This window comes from Salvelinus fontinalis, chromosome 23, assembly GCF_029448725.1.
Source record: "Salvelinus fontinalis isolate EN_2023a chromosome 23, ASM2944872v1, whole genome shotgun sequence".
Taxonomy (NCBI): domain Eukaryota; kingdom Metazoa; phylum Chordata; class Actinopteri; order Salmoniformes; family Salmonidae; genus Salvelinus; species Salvelinus fontinalis.
The window spans coordinates 38,111,799-38,127,811 of record NC_074687.1 but is presented as its reverse complement, the minus strand read 5'-3'; the positions used below and the strand labels follow the sequence as shown (position 1 = coordinate 38,127,811).

General features: G+C 41.9%; 1 protein-coding gene across 7 annotated transcripts in view; it reads left to right on the top strand.

Annotated features, from left to right (window-relative positions):
- Nucleotides 1–16,013, top strand: part of LOC129821264 (rap guanine nucleotide exchange factor 4-like) — a 47,583-nt gene that overhangs the window by 14,196 nt on the left and 17,374 nt on the right. For 6 of the 7 annotated variants that reach the window (XM_055878726.1, XM_055878729.1, XM_055878728.1 and 3 more), the window contains 9 exons: nt 5,681–5,756; nt 6,183–6,247; nt 11,259–11,365; nt 11,504–11,625; nt 11,743–11,926; nt 12,100–12,184; nt 13,872–13,932; nt 14,156–14,232; nt 14,554–14,700. In XM_055878726.1, the coding sequence (XP_055734701.1) occupies nt 5,681–5,756; nt 6,183–6,247; nt 11,259–11,365; nt 11,504–11,625; nt 11,743–11,926; nt 12,100–12,184; nt 13,872–13,932; nt 14,156–14,232; nt 14,554–14,700 (924 nt within the window). Of the gene's footprint in view, nt 1–5,680; nt 5,757–6,182; nt 6,248–11,087; nt 11,139–11,258; nt 11,366–11,503; nt 11,626–11,742; nt 11,927–12,099; nt 12,185–13,871; nt 13,933–14,155; nt 14,233–14,553; nt 14,701–16,013 lie in introns of all 7 variants that reach the window. The other variant, XM_055878733.1, reaches the window with a different exon arrangement.

The window sequence follows — 16,013 nt, the reverse complement described above, 5'->3', positions numbered from 1 at the left end:
CGTTCTGTGTGTGATTTCCTGCAAGACAAGAAAGTCAGTGTTCTGCCATGGCCAGCGAAGAGCCCGGATCTCCATCCCATTGAGCACGTCTGGTACTTGTTGGATCGGAGAGTGAGGGCTAGTGTCATTCCCCCCCAGAAATGTCCGGGAACTAGCAGTTGACTTGGTGGAAGGGTGGGGTAACATCTCGCAGCAAGAACTCGCCAATCTAGTGCAGTCCACGAGGAGGAGATGCACTGCAGTACTTAATGCAACTGGTGGCCACACCAGATACTGACTGTTACTTTTGATTTTGACCCCCACATGATGATTCCATTTCTGTTAGTCACATGTCTGTGGAACTTGTTCAGTTTATGTCTCAGTTGTTGAATCTTGTTATGTTCATACAAATATTTACACATGTTAAGTTTGCTGAAATTAAACACAGTTGACAGCGAGAGGACCTTTCTGAGTTTAAACTTTTGCTGAGTTTAGAATGAAGGGGTTCACGTGACAAGAAAGTAGGGAAATGGACAAGAGTCGATTGCATTGTCGAGAACAGTCTATTTTTCAGAGTTGTGGGACAATTGTAAGATGGGCTGAGATAGATATATATATATATCTATCTGTCTTAGTCAGCTGATTAATTCATTTTCACAGATGAAGAACAATCAAATATACATTATATTTGATGTAATATCTATATACATTTTTTCATTCGAGCACATTTCGGGTAGACTATAATACGGCTGCCCTGGCAAAAGGAATCATTGATAATGTATGAATGTTCCTCATCTGTATAGCTAGAGGCTTCCTATAGAAGCAAGTGCAGAGTACAGTAGGTCACAGGGGGGGAGACTGTAGCTCTGTGAAAATTGAGTGTTTTCTGATACTCCTGCCATCAGCACTAATCCCCATCTAAAACAACACCCTTCTAAAACAACACCCCACCCACTGTCTCTCCACACCCCACCCTCTCTCCTTCAGCCAGCCAGTCCCTCAGGGGAGAGACTTATTGGTTCAGTAGGATCATTTAAGTGTTGGAGGCGTCTCCTGTGCACTGAATGCTCATTTGTTGCTCAGTTTAAGTGCTACTCTCAAGCCCAAGCCCTTTAATTGTCAACAAAGAAAGATGGGCATGTTTACAGTAACTGATCCTGAAGGCTTATTTCTGTGGCACTAATGTCCATTGAATAATTAACTGAAAAAGCATGCTGTTATATAGATTGTTCCACGAAATGAGTGCCTTTTGCGTCCGTTTAATATTTTAAGTAGAAATTGTGCAAAAATATAGAATTTTAAAAGCCTGTTATATTAAATGAAGTGCCCTTTAATATAAACCACATAGAAAATTCTATAAATCAGATTTTTAATATGAATAAAGTCTTGCTAAAGTGCCAAAAGTCAGCCTTTTGACATGTTCCTCTAAGCATCCTTTGTGACTTCTTAGGAAGATTTTAATCTACTAACGCCAGCATTTCTCCAAGTTTTCACCATTGTAAAGCCCTAGTTATTTTGTTGCTTTGACAGTCATTTCTGAAGATGATTATTTATTTAATGTGATTAGTGACGAGTTTTAAGAAAGAAAAAAAACAACCTGTCCCTTATTTTAAGGTCGACCCTGTTACATGAATTTAACTTTTTTTCCAAAAGAAACATTGAACATCTGATAAGTATCATAGTGTAAAAACAGGTGAGCTGGTTCTACTCATTTTGACAATTTTCTGGTGTTTTGTGCTGGAAAAGAGAGCGAGTCGAGCATAACACGTCAACCCTGTTACCAATAGATAGGCTAGAAATGTAAATAATTGTTGTGAAGCTTGCATTCAATTACCCCTCCCTGTTGCACACAACAAGCTTCCCCCTGTCACAAGGGGATTATGGACGATTTAAGATGAAGTCTTAAACCCTGTTATGGTTAGCCCTGTTATGGTCAACTCCGTTATGGTCAACCCTGTTACGATCAGCCCTGTTACTTTTTATTTGGCACCTAATAGGCACTTACTGTAGTCTTTTCTTTTAACCTCTTGAGATGGGAAAACATGTTTATCATGTAGTTGAACATGTGCTCTTTTGACTAGTGTAAAACCTTTTTTTTTATTTACATTCTGTCATAAAGGCACCTAATTGCTGGAATGACCTTTATGCTTTTTCAGACAAATGTGATGATAAAGGTCAGTTCTAAGATTGAATATGATACCATTTTTGTCAATTAGTCAATTAGCATTTTGGACTACATTAAGGGGAAATGCTTCTAAAATCAGAGGTCATTGAGCCATTTTCAAAAGGCTTCTTAATTGAGCGAAAAAGCTGTTTGCCTCTTATGGGATCTTAAAATGATTAGCTGTGGGTATAATTCAATTTAGAATTTGACCTCTGGGCGCAAACTGCCATCCGGTAACAAATGACTCTGTAGATTGGGCTTTCATTAGGTCTGTAGTGACCAGAAGATTTAAAAAATGATGTCAGGCAGCATCGATATGTTGCTAAATGCTAAAACCAGCTTCTACGGAGTCCCATCCTTCATTTAGGCTCTTAGCCCATTGTATTATGCTTGTGTCCATATACCTGTTTTTGGAAGCCCTTTAACGCATGCTGGTATAGGGTATTGATTTAACAGCAATCCATTTAAGGGATTTTGATGTGTTTGATTGATCACAATGGTTTTGTGAAGTGCATTCTTGAGTAAGTAACTAGCCAATCCAGTTAATATTAGTGAAATTGCATAAAGTGTTGATCTAAATGACCCTCTTCTTGATTTTTGCTGTTGTTGTGCAGCTAAGGTCTAGTAAGGCACAGTACAAGCCTATAAAAGGTTAGCAGAAAGACAGACATTCTGGTTGTTTTATTCTACCAGACAAGCATAGCTCTACTACACTCTCCTTGATATGGAAGCTCTTCACATAGAATTACACATGCAAATGGTTTCGTGCATGTTTGGATTATTGAAATGATATTCCTGTTAATGTGCCCTTTGACCCCTATAGGCCCGTATTGCATTGTCATGAGCTAAGAAACGGCATTTACGTTGACATGGGTATCATGTTTGTTACGTAACAGTCATGCTGCAAGGCACAGCTGCAGTGTAAGCCACTTATGGCCTTATTGTCATGCTTTGATTCCTCAGAGGATCGCTCTCTACATGTAGGATGAGTGCACTAACGCTCACAGACTGATATGGGTTGAGGCGATGCCCAGTAGTAGGAGTCTGGGGAGCATATAGAGATAGGCCTAATCTACAGTGCACCAGAAAACCACAGGAACCCAGCTGTTCCTGTGCTCTGATGGGAGGGACTATGCAGTGTAAAGAGATCCAGACACATTTTCAGAGGTTTGGATGTTTCCCTCTCGTGTGTGTGCCCTTACAACAAAAAAACACATGTCAAATTTGCACTTCCACATGTGAAATAGCTGTTTTCACACCTTGAGCTTAAAAAAAACAGATTTTCACATGTATTCAATTTAGAGTTCACATGTTAACACCACCTTTTCACATGTGAGGGAAAAAAAACTTTTCTCACCTCACTTGCGGTTGCACGTGAAATTTGCGGATTCACATGTTAAAATTGGATATGCACGTTCACATGTAAAAATCAAACATGTGACAATCTGAATTGCAGTTTCACATGTTAAAAACATTCACATGTGAAAATCGAACTTTCACAGATGGAATTGCAAGTTCACATGTGGTGGTGAAATAGTGTTATTCTCCTCACATGTGTGAAGGTGGTGTTAACATGTTGCAGTAGCAATGTTTCCACATATGGAATTATAAATTCTGTAATGCCATTCTGTAAAAGGTAACTTAGCCTACCTGAGTATAATGATTCAAGTGTCTTAAAAACAAAGATATATTAAAAGATGTATTATTTCTGAGCTATCCATTCAGAGTGTTACTGCTGGTGTTAACATGTGAACTCTAAATTGAATACATGTGAAAATATGGTACATATCATAACGACTTAGTTTCACCATCAAACATTGTCCACTATCATCATTCAAAGCACTGACTTTAAAAAAAATCATATTGTCTGAAAGCGTTGAAAATGCACTGAAAACATTCACATACATAATCTATCCAGGTAAAAATAACAATGTGATGTCAAAACAAGTTGACTTTGAGGTTAAATAAAGTATGTTTAACAATTTACCTGATTTTGCTACCCTTTGGACAAAATCAAAACAGCAAATTATGAATTTGTGATTAATCACAACAAATCCTGCAATATATGAGTTTTTATGTTTCATTTTTCCCATTAAAATGTGAAAATGCACATGTGAAAGTGAAGCAGACATGAATCGGTCATGGTTGCTCATGGTCACGTGATGAGGTAGTCCTGCTTGCGACTTCAAAATTTGTGTTTGCCCTCTTGGTCGAATGATCAAGACGTTGGCTTCTCTCATAGGAGTCCTGGGTTCTAATCCCGCCAGTTACAAAAGCATACATGTAAAACGTATAATATCACATGTGCGATGTTGGGAAACCACATGTGTCTGAGTCATGTGAAAATGTGAATCTTCACACATGTCTAAAAACCACATGTCAGTTTTTCCCACGTGACATTTTTCCACATATATTTGTTCACGTGAAAAATGTATGTGAAATATCACAAGTGTCAGAAAACCGTGTTCTTTTCACCTGTGATTTTGTCACGCCCTGGCCATAGAGAGGCTTTTATTCTCTATTTTGGTTAGGCCAGGGTGTGACTAGGGTGGGCATTCTAGTTTCTTTATTTCTATTTTTTCTGTTTCGGCCGGATATGGTTCTCAATCAGGGACAGCTGATTGAGTTGTCTGATTGGGAATCATACTTAGGCAGCCTGTTTTTCCACCTTAGTTGTGGGTAGTTGTCTGTGTTAGTGGCCTGTATAGCCCTAGTCAGCTTCACGTGCGTTTTTTTGGGTTGTTTCTTTTTTTTGTTGGTGACATTCATAATAAAAAGAAATGTACGCTTACCACGCTGCACCTTGGTCCGGTCATTTCCACCCTGACGACGATCGTGACAGATTTATATATATATATTTGTAAGGGTGTGTCTTTGTTGATTCTTGGTATAATCTGTTGTAAATCTTTTTAATCTGTATAGACTACATATTAAGGGAATTTGATCAACTCTTGCCACACTGACTGAATCTACTCATCTCCGATGATGCCATCATTCGTAAAATATGGCATGAAAAGCATAGATACAGTAGTTGAACATTTGCCCATTTCCCACATCAATTCCTTACTATAGTTTCGGAAGCATGTTGTCCTGTATACACGTCAGCTACTGTGGCCTACAGCAATAGGCTTTTACTTCAAATGAAGCTACATGAAACGTGTATTTTGTTCCTGCCCTTTGAAATGCATTGGTTTGTGAGATGAAGGATCATTTAAATGAGACTGCAGCAGTTGTGACGCTTCTGAATACTCATAACTGCCAGCTGTGAGTCTCAGCTGTGTATTTACATAGTCCTCAATAGACACGTTGATTAAGAGAAGCGAGTATAGGGGAGAGACGCATAATACTACAATCCAAATGATTCCATGGGTTATCACCTGACATAAACAGGTGACCGTAGTTCACAATGAATTACATCGTTATCTTGAATTGAATTGCATCGACACACTGTATAATAAACCTTGTAGTGTTGAGGATTTGGCTTGTGGCTTGTTCTACCATGTCTAATAATAAGACTGCTCTTCTGTCTCTCTGTAGAAATATCGTCAGTGCATAGCTGGACTGCTAGCCCCATCTTATGGAGTTATGGAAAGTGGTGGACCCAGCCCTGACAGTGAGTACAAGACTACAGCGCCGTCAGCAATGTCCATCTACGATGCTCCTTGCTGGCCTACCTCTCACCTTTACTATGGAAAAAGTGATATCAGCAGTCTGAAAGTCATGTCTAAGAATTGGGGTAATTTCCCCTCCAGAAAAGGTTTTGAAGTGTAATAACTAATTGTGTTTTTCCTGAGGGGGGAAAAACATCACCCTCTTCTTACTGTAGAAATCTCCCTCGGCGACTGATGACGTTATGTAACTCACTCCTCAAGGAGATTTTAGTTGACACATATCTACATTCAACATAGCATTGAGATGATGTATTAACATCAAAGTATATTTGTGAAAATGCACCAATTGTTGCAGAGAAATAAGTAGTGACGTATTGGCTTTCAACTTTTTACCGATGATTGACTACACATTAAACATTTTCATTCAGGAATGCCGGACAAAGAGAACATAAGCAACAACGCTTTTGGATCCATCTCTAAACATCTGAGTAAGGTACAGTAGAACGTCCTGAACGCAAAACTGAGACTTCATCATTACATATCAGAATGACTTAGTTTCACCATCAAACATTGATTTTTTGGATGATGATAGTGGACATTCAAAAAGCACTGTGTGACTATGGCGGTAACCATGTGATCTTGGCAACCCAGAGACAAAATCTAACGTAAATGACCAGCTACTCGTCTGTGTACAAGAGATCAGTAACCACTTTATGTGAAGTGAATATCATCCAGATTGAACACTGTTGTGAATGGAAGAGTGACAGCGGGTGGTAAAGGGACGGTCATTTACTCCTATTTACATGCTGCTTGCGTGGGCCCTGATCTAACAACATCCTCTTTAGTTACCAGAAGCTCAAAATAAGTCTGGAATGTCAAGCTTGTTTAAAGTTTGACTAAATATAAACAAGGTGGCAGCTGAGACCAAGCTTCCGTTAGTGTGCAGCATGTCCTTAATAGTTCCCGTTCCACCTTTAACCTGGTTGTGACTTCCTTACATCCATACAGATAACATGGTGCTACTCTGGGGTTTCCTGATTTATTACGGCTTGGTCTTTGTTCCTTTTTTTTTCTCTCCAGACCAGCCAAAACATGTGCACTAGAAATAACTACAATGATAATTGTAATTTTGTTGTTGTTTTTTAGCAAATCCCCCCTGCAGTTGAATTGTTGGTAAATATTTGCCTAACTCGAAGGCTCTACATATTGTAGTCATAACAACAACAACAAAAATGCAGTGACTTATGTAATTCATGTGCAGTGCCTTCGGAAAGTATTCAGACCGCTTGACTTTTCCCACATTTTGTTAGGTTACAGCCTTATTCTAAAATTGATTAAGGGAAAACTTTTTTTTTTTTTTAAATAAATCTACACACAATACCCCATAATGACAAAGCAAAAACAGTTTTTTAGAAATGTTTGCTAATTTTTGCTAAATGTTTGCTAATTCACATTTACATAAGTATTCAGACCCTTTACTCAGTACTTTGTTGAAGCCCCTTTGGCAGTGATTACAGCCTCGAGTCTTCTTGGGTATGATACCACAAGCTTGTCACACCTGTATTTGGGGAGTTTCTCCCATTCTTCTCTGCAGATCCTCTCAAGCTCTGTCAGGTTGGATGGGGAGCATCGCTGCACAGCTATTTTCAGGTCTCTCCAGAGATGTTCGATCGGGTTCAAGTCTGGGCTCTGGCTGGGCCACTCAAGACTCAAGGACATTCAGAGACTTGTCCCGAAGCCACTTCTGCGTTGTCTGGGCTGTGTGCATAGGGTAGTTGTCCTGTTGGAAGGTGAACTTTCGCCTTTTCATCAAGGATCTCTCTGTACTTTGCTCCATTCATATTTGCCTCAATCCTGACTAGTCTCCCGGTCCCTGCTGCTGAAAAACATCCCCACAGCATGATGCTGCCACCACCATGCTTCACCATTGGGATGGTGCCAGGTTGCCAACAGATGTGACGCTTGGCATTCAGGCCAAAGAGTTCAATCTTGGTTTCATCAGACCAGAGAATCTTATTTCTCATGGTCTGAGAGTCCTTTAGGTGCCTTTTGGCAAATTCCAAGCGGGCTGTCATTTGCCTTTTACTGAGGAGTGGCATCCGTCTGGCCACTCTACCATAAAGGCCTGATTGGTGGAGTGCTACAGAGATGGTTGTCTTTCTGGAAGGTTCTCCCATCTCCACAAAGCAACTCTAGAGGTCTGTCAGCGTGACCATCGGGTTCTTGGTCACCTCCCCGACAAGGCCCTTCACCCCCGACTGCTCAGTTTGGCCGGGCGGCCAGCTCTAGGAAGAGTCTTGTTGGTTCTAAACCTGTTCCATTTAAGAATGATGGAGGCCACCGTGTTTTTGGGGACCTTCAATGCTGCAGACACTTTTTTTTTTACCCTTCCCCAGATCTGTGTCTCAACACAATCCTGTCTCGGGGCTCTACGGACAATACCTTCGACCTCACAGCTTGGTTTGGCTCTGACATGAACTGTAGGACCTTATATAGACAGGTGTGTGCCTTTCCAAATCATGTCCAATCAATGTAATTTATCACAGGTGGACTCCAATCAAGTTGTAGAAACATCTCAAGGATGATCAATGGAAACAGGATGCACCTGAGCTCAGTTATACCCAGATACAAATAGACTTCCAGTCACTGTGCTAAAGCCAGTTAGGATTGGCTTGACACTATCTCTTAACTTCCTTCATACTAGACCTCATTTCCAAAATTCTGAAGTACAGTATCCCTTTAAGCATCTATGTAAGTATTGTTCTTGGCTGTGAGAGAAATTAAGTTAGAAAGGAGGTGTTATAGAGTTTGAACAGTCGTTATGTCCACTTTATAGTATAGAGTGCTGCTGTATGTATAGTTCAGTTTGATTCTTCTCTGCTGTAGAACTCATGAATACCACATCCATACATGACTTGTTCAAGGTGGTTTCTGTGCTGTGGGTCCAAGGGTTGGGATGTAAGCACAGACAGCAGACACCAGCTGTTGATTTAACTTCCGATTTAACAGGGCCTTGTTGGCAGTGGAGGTTGTTAGCATGGTTGTCAATTGGGTATGGCCGAACACTAACAATTGATAATGGGCTACTGAAATCATTCCAATCCTGATTTTTAAAGGCAGATGCAGTTTAGCAGTATTAGCAGGCTGACTTTAGGACCATGGGAATGCCTGGGAGCGGGAAGGAAGGCTGTTGGTATGGCTGGCTGGCTTTTTGGAGACTGCATCTATACAGTTGTCATTTTGCCATATCCTAGGTTTATCTGAAAGTACGCCCTTGGTTGATAGTGGTAAAGGCTACATCTTCACAAGGGCCTAATCTCTGTCATCATTGATAGGGAGGGGACTGTGACCATTCACTAAAGTCTGTATCGTGTGTCATACAATCTCAAATGTTCTTATCATCCCTGTCCTTCATTTTGTGCTTTAATTTTAAAATCCATAAAAAAAAATGTTATTTAACCAGGTAGGCCAGTTGAGAACAAGTTCTCATTTACAAGTGCGATCTGGCCAAGATAAAGCAAATCAGTGTGACAAAAGCATCAACACAGAGTTACACATGGGATAAACAAACTCAATAACACAGTAGAAAAATCTGTGTACAGTGTGTTCAAATTAAGTAAGGAGGGAAGGCAATAAATAGGCCATAGTGGGAAGGTAATTACAATTTAGCAATTAACACTGGAGTTAGTGAGGGAGATACAAGTCTCCAACTTCAGTGATTTTTGCAATTCGCTCCAATCATTGGCAGCAGAGAACTGGAAGGAAAGGCGGCCAAAGGGGGTGTTGGCTTTGGGGATGATCAGTGAAATATACCTGCTGGAGCGCGTGCTACGGGTGGGTGTTGCTATGATGACCAGTGAGCTGAGATGAAGCTGAGCTTTACCTAGCAAAGACTTATGGATGACCTGGAGCCAGTGGGTTTGGCGACGAATATGTAGCGAGGACCAGCCAACGAGAGCATACAGGTCGAAGTGGTGGGTAGTATATGGGGCTTTAGTGACAAAATGGATGGCATTGTGATAGACTGCATCCAATTTGCTGAGTCGAGTGTTGGAGGCTATTTTGTAAATGACATCGCCGAAGGATCGGTAGGATAGTCAGTTTTACGAGGGTATGTTTGGCAGCATGAGTGAACCAGGCAAGGCAGTCATTAGCGAAACCAAGGCTGTTGAGTCTGCCGATAAGAATACGGTGATTGACAGAGTCGAAAGCCTTGGCCAGGTCGATGACGACTGCTACACAGTACTGTCTTTTATTGATGGCGTTTATGATATCGTTTAGGACCTTGAGTGTGGCTGAGATGCACCCGTGACCAGCTCGGAAACCGGATTGCATAGCGAAGAAGGTGTGGTGGGATTCGAAATGGTTGGTGAAATGTTTGTTAACTTGGCTTTCGAAGACTTTAGAAAGGCAGGGCAGGATGGATATAGGTCTGTAACAGTTTGCGTCTAGAGTTTCTCCCCCTTTGAAGAGGGGGAAGACCACGGCCGCTTTCCAATCTTTAGGAATCTGACGATACGAAAGAGCGGTTGAACAGACTAGTAATAGGGGTTGCAACTATGGCAGCAGATAATTTTAGAAAGAGAGGGTCCAGATTGTCTAGCCCAGCTGATTTGTAGGGATCCAGATTTTGCAGCTCTTTCAGAACATCAGCTATCTGGATTTGGGAGAAGTGCGGGAGGCTTGGGCCAGTTGTTGCGGGGGGTGCAGAGCTGTTGGCCGGGGTATGGGTAGCCAGATGGAAAGCATGGCCAGCCGTAGAGAAATGCTTATTGAAATTCTCGAGTATTGTGGATTTATCGGTGATGACAGTGTTTCCTAGCCTCAGTGTAGTGGGAAGCTGTGAGGAGGTGCTCTTATTCTCCATGGACTTTAGTGTCCCAAAACCTTTTGTAATTAGTGCTGCAGGATGCAAATTTCTATTTCAAAAAGCTAGCCTTTGCTTTCCTAACTGACTGTGTATATTGGTTCCTGACTTCCCTGAAAAGTTGCATATCGCGGGGAGTATTCGACGCTAGTGCAGTATGCCACAGGATGTTTTTGTGCTGGTCAAGGGCAGTCAAGTCTGGGGTGAACCAAAGAGTATATCTGTTCTTAGTTCTACATTTTTTTGAAATGGGCATGCTTATTTAAGATGGTGAGGAAAGCACTTTTTAAAGAACAACCAGGCATCCTCTACCTACGGGATGAGGTCAATATCCTTCCAGGATACCCGTGCCAGGTTGATTAGAAAGGCCTGCTCGCAGAAGTGTTTTAGGGAGTTTTTGAAATCCATTATGTTTCCGTGTGTACGTGTGTGTGCGTTTTCCAGTCAATGTCATTTTACTTTTCAGAAATCCTTCACAGAAAGCCCAGCCAAACTTCATCCTAAATCCATTTCTCAGGTAGTAAAGGCCATCACACCAATAGAGGCCATCTCATCTGTATCTGTCCATTGATCTCCTTTTCTCTCCTCTATTATAAGGCATGGCCTCTCTAGTATAAGGCCCATTTTCTCCCCACAGGTCCCATCTGAGAAGATCATGCGAGCAGGGAAGGTTCTACGTGATGCCATCCTCTCCAGAGCTCCCCACATCATCCGAGACAGGAAGTACCACCTGAAGACATACAGGTGGGTTGGAATATCCCCTGTACCATGTACACCTGGCACACTCATATCACAGTACGTGTACGTCTGTCTGTTTGTGTGTTGGTAATGTTTGTTTTTTGCTGTATGTATTTCCTGATGTGATGTGTGTATCTCCTGCAGGCAATGCTGTGTGGGAACAGAGCTGGTTGACTGGCAGATGCAGCAGAGCTCCTGTGTTCACTCTCGCATTCAAGCAGTGGGCATGTGGCAGGTGCTGCTGGAGGAAGGAGTTCTCAACCACGGTGAGCCAGAACAGTCCAGTAGACCGTACTAAGAGTAACCTCGCTGTCTGTCTGTGTGCATGTGAAAGCCGGTCCATTTCTCAACCCGTCTGTGTTCTCTGTTTGTTGGGGTTGCAGTGGACCAGGAGCTGACCTTCCAGGACAAGTATCTGTTCTACCGTTTCTTGGATGATGAGCAGGAGGACACTCCCCTGCCTACTGAGAAGGAGGCCAGGGAGAGCGATGAGGAGCTGCAGGATACCCTCCTCCTCCTCTCCCAAATAGGCCCTGACGCACACATGCGCATGATCCTGAGGAAACAGTAAGATCAGAGATCACCACCTGCGGGTATGATGTATGCAGGTCTGGAAAGTTTGGGTTAGGCAAGATAAATAAGATATGTAAGCAAAGTGCAAAGCTGATGCGAAGGTCCTGTTTAAAGTTAATACGTTTTAAAATGATTTGTTTTATTGGTGCATGTCTCCCCTTACCCAGGCCAGGACAGAGGACAACGGATGATTTGGAGATAATTTATGAGGAGCTGCTCCATATAAAAGCCTTATCGCACCTATCCACCACTGTGAGTACAGATTCGGTTACATTCATAATTCATTGTCGGCCTGTATACAGTGGCCTGCGAAAGTATTCATCCCCCTGTCATTTTTCCTATTTTGTTGCCTTACAACCTGGAATTAAAACGAATTTTTGTGGGGTTTGTATCTTTTGATTTACACAGCCTGACTATCACTTTGAAGATGCAAAATATTTTTTATTGTGAAACAAACAAGACAAAAAAACAGAACTTGAGCATGCATAACTATTCACCTGCCCAAAGTCAATACTTTGTAGAGCCACCTTTTGCAGCTATTACAGCTGCATGTCTCTTGGGGTATGTCTCTAAGCTTGGCACACCTAGCCACTGGGATTTTTGCCCATTCTTCAAGCCAAACTGCTCCAGCTCCTTCAAGTTGGATGGGTTCTGCTGGTGTACAGCAATCTTTAAGTCATACCACAGATTCTCAATTAGATTGGGGTCTGGGTTTAGATTGGGGTCTAGGCCATTCCAAGACGTTTAAATGTTTCCCTTTAAACCACTCGAGTGTTGCTTTAGCAGTATGCTTAGGGTCATTGTCCTGCTGGAAGGTGAACCTCTGTCCCAGTCTCAAATTTCTGGAAGACTGAAACAGGTTTCCCTCAAGAATTTCCCTGTATTTAGCGCCATCCTTCAATTCTGACCAGTTTCCCAGTCCCTGCGGATGAAAAACATCACCACAGCATGATGCTTCCACCACCATGCTTCACTGTGGGGATGGTGTTCTCAGGGTGATGAGAGGTGTTGGGTTTGCGCCAGACATAGCGGTTTCCTTTATGGCCAAACAGCTCAATTTTAGTCTCATCTGACCAGAGTACCTTCTTCCATATGCCTTTTGTACAGCACTTTGAGATATCAGCTGATGTACGAAGGGCTATATAAATACATTTGATTTGATTTTGGCGAACAACAAACGTATTAGCTTATTTTTTTCTTTAAGCAATGGCTTTTTTTCTGGCCACTCTTCCATAAGCCCAGCTCTGTGGAGTGTACGGCTTAAAGTGGTCCTATGGACAGGTACTCCAATCTCTGCTGTGGAGCTTCAGGGTTATCTTTGGTCTCCTTGGTGCCTCTCTGATTAATGCCCTCCTTGCTTGGTCTGTGAGTTTTGGTGTGTAGCCCTCTTTTGGCAGGTTTGTTGTGGTGCCATATTCTTTCCATTTATTAATAATGGATTTAATGGTGCTCTGTGGGATGTTCAAAGTTTCAGATTTTTTTTATAACCCAACCTTGATCTGTACTTCTCCACAACTTTGTCCCTGGCCTGTTTGGAAAGCTCCTTGGTCTTCATAGTGCCGCTTGCTTAGTGGTGTGGCAGACACTGGGGCCTTTCAGAACAGGTGTATATATCATGTGACAGATCATGTGACACTTAGATTGCACACAAGTGGACTTTATTTAACTAATTATGTGACTTCTGAAGGTAATTGGTTGCACCAGATCTTATTTAGGGGCATCATAGCCCACTTTTCAGTTTGCTTTTTTTTTTTCACTTCACCAATTTGGACGATTTTGTGTATGTCCATGAAATAAAATCCAAATGAAAATCCATTTTAAATTACAGGTTGTAATGACACAAAATAGGAAAAAGGCCAAGGGGGGTGAATACTTTCGCAAGGCAATGTGTGATGTCAACCCTCTAACCTAGCTGTGTGTCCCCCCCCTGCTTCCACAGGTAAAGAAGGAGTTAGCTGGAGTCCTGATCTTTGAGTCCCATGCCAAAGCAGGAACCGTGTGTAAGTAGTTTAACACTGCCTCCATGACCAGAGTTCAACCCCTCTTGATCAACTTTGCACGCTATTCATTGATTTATAAATGCATCATCTATATGGAGGCAGAAAGAAAATCCCGGATTAAATAGTAAATCCTTCGTAGTTGTTTCTGTAAATGAATGCATTGAGATGCATTCTTGGAAATGTTTTGTTGGAAAATATCAGTTTTGTTATCATTTTCACATAGTGTTCAATCAAGGGGAGGAAGGCACATCGTGGTACATCATTCTAAAGGGCTCCGTAAACGTTGTCATTTATGGAAAGGTAAAAAAAAAGATTGTTCAAATGTTATTTGAATCTGGCATCTCATATGACTCATCCCCATTTGATCAGTATTCAGCTAATCACTATAGCCAATTATAGAAAATATGAGAGTGGATAAATTACGTAGCAGATGTAAAAGTATTGTCTGCTGAACTTGTTTTTTTTTATGTGATAAAAGACATCTATTTCTTTTTAGAAGCACTTTTATTTCTGATTTGGTGTGTTGACTGTTTGGAACTTTTGAAATGATCAAATGGTCATCTTATGCCCTTTAAGGCACAGCCATTCTTTGTTTGCTTATTCTTGTCCTGTTTCACATAGGGGGTGGTTTGCACGCTGCATGAGGGAGATGACTTTGGGAAGCTTGCCCTGGTCAACGATGCACCCCGCGCCGCCTCCATTGTCCTACGAGAGGATAACTGCCACTTCCTACGTGTGGACAAGGAGGACTTCAATCGGATCCTCAAAGTGAGTTATCTGGGGAAGTCCTGTTTGTCCTCACAGGAGATGGCATGGCCCCCTCCACCTCTCTGTCCACTAAGTGAAATTCCACTTTATCTGTATTCAATGGTATAGTCGCCTCTATTGTTTGAGATTCGGATTCAACATTGCAGCTTCTAAAAAGAGAGGTGTAAACGTTCAACAGAATGATGCATACATTAACCAGTTGTACCAGTTAAGAGTCAAGTCCCTGTTTTCATATATAATTGTTTTAATGATAGACTACTATCAACTTTGTGGTTCAATGGAGACAGTTGTCTGTAGGCGAGGTACGGTATAAACACTAAAGCCAAACTGTCAGCTGTCATTCTCTTAGCCCAATGGCCGGCAGATGGCGATATTGAGTCGTTGCCATCTTACCGTTCAAATGCTTGTATGCAGCTGGCAATACACTCATATCCCCGTGGACCGGTTCGTACCTAAAACATTCTCCATTCAGGCTGCAAATGCATCAATTTGCTCCTGAACTAGATTTGATGGTGAGAAGGTGGGAAAAAACTGGGAAAATATGCATACTTTATGAAACACCATTTTCCACCACCATGCTAAAGTGGTTAATACCTAGGAAGGAACGCTAGTTCTGGATGTTGCGTATCACGTTCAGCCAATCAGGCTGCAACATTCTGCATGCAGGGCGCAACATCAGGAAGTAGCATTAGCCATAAAGAAAGCACGCATATTTTCCCCTGTTTTTTTCCTCCGTGTCAATAAATCTAAACTCATCAAAAAAAGAAACATTCTCTCGCTGGCAACTGCGTTTATTTTTAGCAAATTTAACGTGTAAATATTTGTATGAACATAACAAGATTCAACAACAGACATAAACTGAACAAGTTCCACAGACATGTGACTAACAGAAATTATATAATGTGTCCCTGAACAAAAGGGGGGGGTCAAAAGTAAGTCAGTATCTGGTGTGGCCACCAGCTGTATTAAGTACTGCAGTGCATCTCCTCCTCATGGACTAAACTAGATTTGCCAGTTCTTGCTGTGAGATGTTACCCCACCCTTCCACCAAGGCACCTGCTAGTTCCCGGACATTTCTGGGGGGAATGGCCCTAGCCCTCACCCTCCGATCCAACAGGTCCCAGACGTGCTCAATGGGATTGAGATCCGGGCTCTTCGCTGGCCATGGCAGAACATTGACATTCCTGTCTTGCAGGAAATCACACACAGAACGAGCAGTATGGCTGGTGGCATTGTCATGATATAGGGTCATGTCAGGATGAGCCTGCAGGAAGGGTACCACATGAGGGAGGATGTCATTGCAGGCAATCTCA